At 37.3% G+C, this 5,000-nt stretch overlaps 1 protein-coding gene across 4 annotated transcripts in view; it reads left to right on the top strand.

Annotated features, from left to right (window-relative positions):
• The first annotated feature begins 1,642 nt into the window (after positions 1–1,642).
• Positions 1,643–5,000, top strand: part of LOC137979404 (golgin subfamily A member 5-like) — a 20,732-nt gene continuing 17,374 nt past the window's right edge. Inside the window, exons 1-2 of one of the 4 annotated variants that reach the window (XM_068826657.1) lie at positions 1,643–1,826; positions 3,236–3,491. In XM_068826657.1, coding sequence (XP_068682758.1) covers positions 3,248–3,491 — 244 coding nt within the window. In that variant the 5' untranslated portion in view covers positions 1,643–1,826; positions 3,236–3,247. Of the gene's footprint in view, positions 1,849–3,235; positions 3,492–5,000 lie in introns of all 4 variants that reach the window. The other 3 variants (XM_068826656.1, XM_068826659.1, XM_068826658.1) reach the window with 3 other exon arrangements.

The raw sequence follows: 5,000 nt of genomic DNA, 5'->3' as shown, positions 1-5,000 counted from the left end.
CCTATAGACGGGTGTTATATTTGACTTATTTAAAGTTGTTGTTTTTTCATTTAAATGCTCTCTTAGTCTTATCATTTCATACAATCATGCACCCATAGAATGCATAATCTTTTAACACGATGATTTTTAAACCTATGAAATCTTGTGGGATAGTGTGTATGAGAACTAAACTTATCAAATGATGAAATCTACATTAAAAAGACATGAGAGAGACTCTTTCGTATATCTTGACTTGCACCTTGCTACAGGGAGACAGTTCTGGTCTCGAGTGAATTTTAAGTATTGACACGGTTTTGACTAATTTTCTCGTACAGTGTATCAGGTTAGGATTTGCTATGAGCCCTATAAAAAAAGTCTAAGAACATCTAACTTATAACAAATAGAAAAGGTGAGGCACTGTACATATCTGAGCACATCCTCCAGAACCATGTCCTTTGGTAAATTATAGCTTATGCATGCTGCTCTAAAAGGATCAGATCGGAAAAGATCAGAATTACAACACAAACCACATAAAACTAAACCATACTTAACAGCTGGAAGAATCACTTTAACATAAAAGTTCGTAAAATGAAAACTGCGTTAAGGCAGATAGCAACCTTTCACACATAGCATCCAGCTCCTTCCGTCCTTCTACCAGGCTTCCCTAATCGAGTTACTTTTCAATTTCACGAACGTTCAATGCTGTAACACAGAAAACCCTTTACTTTAACACTTAAAACAAAAGGTTGGATGCTATTAAGATATTTCTTTATCTTTTATTTGACATTTTATTTCTTTACTTGTGTAGTAGGTTAATTATTACATGATTCACCACATGCGAACGACATCGGAAGCCTAACGAAGGATGCTTTAAGCTATTTGTTTATCTTTTATTTGACATTTTATTTCTTTACTTGTGTAGTAGGTTAATTATTACATGATTCACCACATGCGAACGACATCGGAAGCCTAACGAAGGATGCTATAAACTTGAAAAAAAAAAAGTTTTAAAAAATGATCCTTAACATAAAAAAGAGAGAAGAAATGTCGACTCTCAAAAGGAAGCATATTGAACATGAGTCATGAGATATCGATATAGACCAATTGCAAATGAACTAATAAGCTCAATGTTGTACCCACCTTTAAATGTGAATGCTACAATACACAAAGAATCAACCCCAAGTGATTTGATTGGGTACATCATTGAGTGAGCCAATTAGCTCTATTGAACCAAAATTTGGACTGAGATATAGAGGATATTACACGGCCACGAAATTCCTCTTAGAATGTTTTTCAATATGAGAAGAGAAATTTCATGTCTCCAAGCGTGCATGTAATATTTTATTTCTTATGTAAACACCAATGAAGTACTAAATCATTTTACGAAAGGTATGGAAAGGTGCGATTCGTAACCATAGCAACAGTGATCTTTTCACTTGTGAAGATAACATGTTATCTTCACGTGTGAATATATCATGTTTTCGCGCGAAAGCTCACTTGGTATTTCATTGGTGTTTATACAATAAAAAGGAATACTGACGGTTCCTCGACGCTTCCACACTCGGTTGTCACGAACTTTGTCACGTTGTCTCAATATTGAGTCCCCAATGCATCTTCGTGCGGTTCACACCTGAAGAAATGCGCGCTGACTCTGCGTAGAATCGCTCTGACACGTACGATATAAACATGGCGGCCATTTGGTGTTGAGTTCTTATCAACTATTTTTGAATTGAATACTGTCCATTTGTCGGGTTAAAAAAAAAAAAACAACAAACGAATTTGGGACGCGAAGAAAATCCTTGAAATGTGGATGCTTTAGTTCCAGAGCCTGCAGAGGATCAAAAAAGGTGCTCTTCAATTTTTTAGAAGGTCTGTACGTACAAAGCTAGAAGGACTGCGGCTTTGTCTATGATGTCTAGTTTCCAGCAACTCAATGACAAGCACTCCATGCAAATCTCACCAACATTAGACTCAAAACGCTGTTTACATGTATGCAAGATTGACTGATCATGACAAATAAACAAGTTAAACAGCGTCTAGATCTCCTAGCCTTATCCACTATTTAAAACGTTAACGTGTTAGATATTCACTAGAAATGAAAAATTGTTAGACCGCCGATCATGGAGTATTTTTAAAATCCTTTCCGGCTGCCGGATATGCTGACACTTCGATGGAACAATTGAGCTAACAACTTCCGCTCATGTTGTAGAAACGTCAGTCAATGTCACTAACAGTCCTTCTCCACAAGTTTTGTAACAGTTTTCCTTTCTAAATATCTGGCAACCAGACAGAATTTTTAATTACTTCATGACCAGCACTCATACAAATCGGGACAGTATAATTTTCACTCAAACTGTTTACATGTACATGCATATTCTACTAAGCGATAAGAAAGCTGAACAGCATCTTCCAGACCTAATCGCCATTGAAATCGGATAACATTTTAAGACTGGCGGTCATGGACATATGAATGCTAAGTGTATGGATTCTTGCAATGATGTGCAAAGTAAAAGTTACAGTCATGTGTGAATGGTGAGGGGCTGCAAGAAGGATGATTAGTTTCGAGATGCAGTAAAGTGGACTTTGCAATGTAAATACTAACTACTTACCGGTAATAACCGAGAGTGAGGTCTTTACAGCAAAATCTCAAACTGAGGCAGGTTTAAGATTTTGCTGGAACAACCTAACGGTCAAGGTTATTAAGTTGTTTATGATATGGCTTACAGAACGGTAGCCTGTGAACGCAGACGTATTTCTGGCGGTTGTTTCTCTCCCCACCGCCGGAAATATGTCTGCGTTCGCAGGCTAACAGAACGGTTCTAAAGAAGAAAAAACTAATTTGCATAGTCTATAATCGGCCCATGGGCATAATTTACGGGATTAAATATTGCCCTAGCGCTTAGCTGCTCTTAGCCAATCACAGCCCACGTTATATCTGCCATAAACACTAGCCATAATAATTATCTAATTATCATATAAGCCATATAATTATCTCTTTTAAAACCCTTTTGAATGTATAAAAAATCTACTTTTTATATATTTGGATGGGCTTCAATGAATGGGGACCCAATGGTGTGTTATCCACCGCTAGGACTTGGATCTTCAGGCACCTCAAGTCACCCTGCCTCACAGCTAAATCTGGAAAACTGCACAAGTTAATGTTGATAAACATTAGCTAAGAGCAGTTTTCCCTTTGATATTTTCAGTACAATTTTGTGATGCTCTGTGATTTATTCATGCTGTCATTGTGTATTAGGTGTAACTGAACATGTCTTGGTTTACGGACCTTGCTGGAAAGGCAGAGTCACTTTTGGAAAAAGTTGACACTGCTGCTGCATCTGCACTTACTAAGGACCAAGGCAATGATGAGAATTTTGGAACCCTTAACAGAGGTGTTACTGTAGCAGATGTACCAACATCAACCCATGCTGGTACTCATCAAAGTACAACATCTGCACCCTATAGCAACCAGGGGGGTATTCCAAGAACAGCAAGTGAAAGTAGCATTCTAGGTAGGTAAGGCTGATAAAGGTGAAGTCCCTTCATTTAATATTGGTGCAGTGTAGTCCTGTCACCCTGGAAGTGGAGAGTAACAGTTGATCCTTCATTCCACTGTGCCATTTAAGTGCTCCATTTTACAGTTACCTGTACAGCTACTGGCATCAAAGAAAACTGGAACAAGAGTTTACCCAAAGTGGAAAGTTTCTGCCCCAAGCTGAAATTCATCCAATTAGATCGCTTTGATAATCAATGCAAATTTCCATAACAAAAACAAACGGTCAAATAGCCCTGTCAGTTGAAGGTGGGCCTTTATAGTCAAAGCATTTCCTACCTATTTCTAACAACAAGTTTAGGGTAAGGCAAGGAACTTTATTTAAGTGTCTAGTTGTTTTAGCGCTGGAGCACTAATTGGGGACATTCTAAACTGAAATTAACAAAGAACGCAAATTAAGTCAAATGTTGGTTTTTGAGCAGAGGGGAAATTGGAGTACCCGGAGAAAACCTCTTTGTAACCTAACTTAAGGACGGTGCCTACTATTGTTACTGTGCATATGTTCTGCGCATCTCCAGATACTCTGATTTCCTATCGCCGATGCTTACTAATACAGGGATATTTTTGCACGGTTTAAAACTATCCGGAGAAAGTTGATCTTAGTAAGTACTCTTGGTATCCAAAAAGAAAATTGGGGGTAACCATGCATTTTTGAGAGATATTTGAGCTTCAATTTGAGAAAGAACGCCATACGTTGCTTTGTATTTTAAAGCTTTTTACAAATATTATTCATGAATTGTCTTTGAAAAATGTGTGGTTACCCCCAATTTTCTTTTTGGATTTCAATAACACTTGTTAAGATCTACATGTATTTCCTGCATAATCACACACCAGGGCAAAAATATCTTTAATTAGCATTATCTTTAAGTCAGGGTAAATGCAACAGTTTATCCTTACTTGAGGAACTGCATTTGAGGACACTCGATTGTCTGTTTTCCAAAACACGAGTGATGTTGAATTTGGGGAAAAGCTCAAGGGGGCACTTCGTGATGCTTATTGAAATCTGCATGCATCTAATAGACTCTTCTCCAACATGGCGGCCAAAAATCCAAATAAGTTAAAATTAAAAACGTATACCAGCAGTAGAAAGAACACCTTTACTTCAGTAACGCTACAAAGCTTCAGTGTATTAGGTGTTATATTTGCTGAGAAACTGTAAGTTGAAATATGAAAAATTTACAGACATTTTGTATTATTGGGGGTATGGCATATTCCTCCAGTCAGAGAAATGTCTGTAAATTTGTCAAATTTCAATCGTACATTTCCTCAGCTGATATAACACCTAATATGCTGAAACTTTGCAGGGTTACTAAAGTAAAAGTGCTCTTTCTATTTCTTGGTATCAGTTTTTCATTCAGTTCAATTTTAACTCATTCAACTATGTTGGCACCAATTTGGAGAAGGGTCTGTTACATGTACTTGCATTGTATCTGTTCACTTGTAAGAGAGAAAGAATTAAGAAAGTTGA

This window comes from Montipora foliosa, chromosome 12 (genome assembly GCF_036669935.1).
Source record: "Montipora foliosa isolate CH-2021 chromosome 12, ASM3666993v2, whole genome shotgun sequence".
NCBI classification, from domain to species: domain Eukaryota; kingdom Metazoa; phylum Cnidaria; class Anthozoa; order Scleractinia; family Acroporidae; genus Montipora; species Montipora foliosa.
The sequence above is the reverse complement of the archived record's forward strand: the minus strand, read 5'-3'. Positions and strand labels throughout refer to the sequence as shown.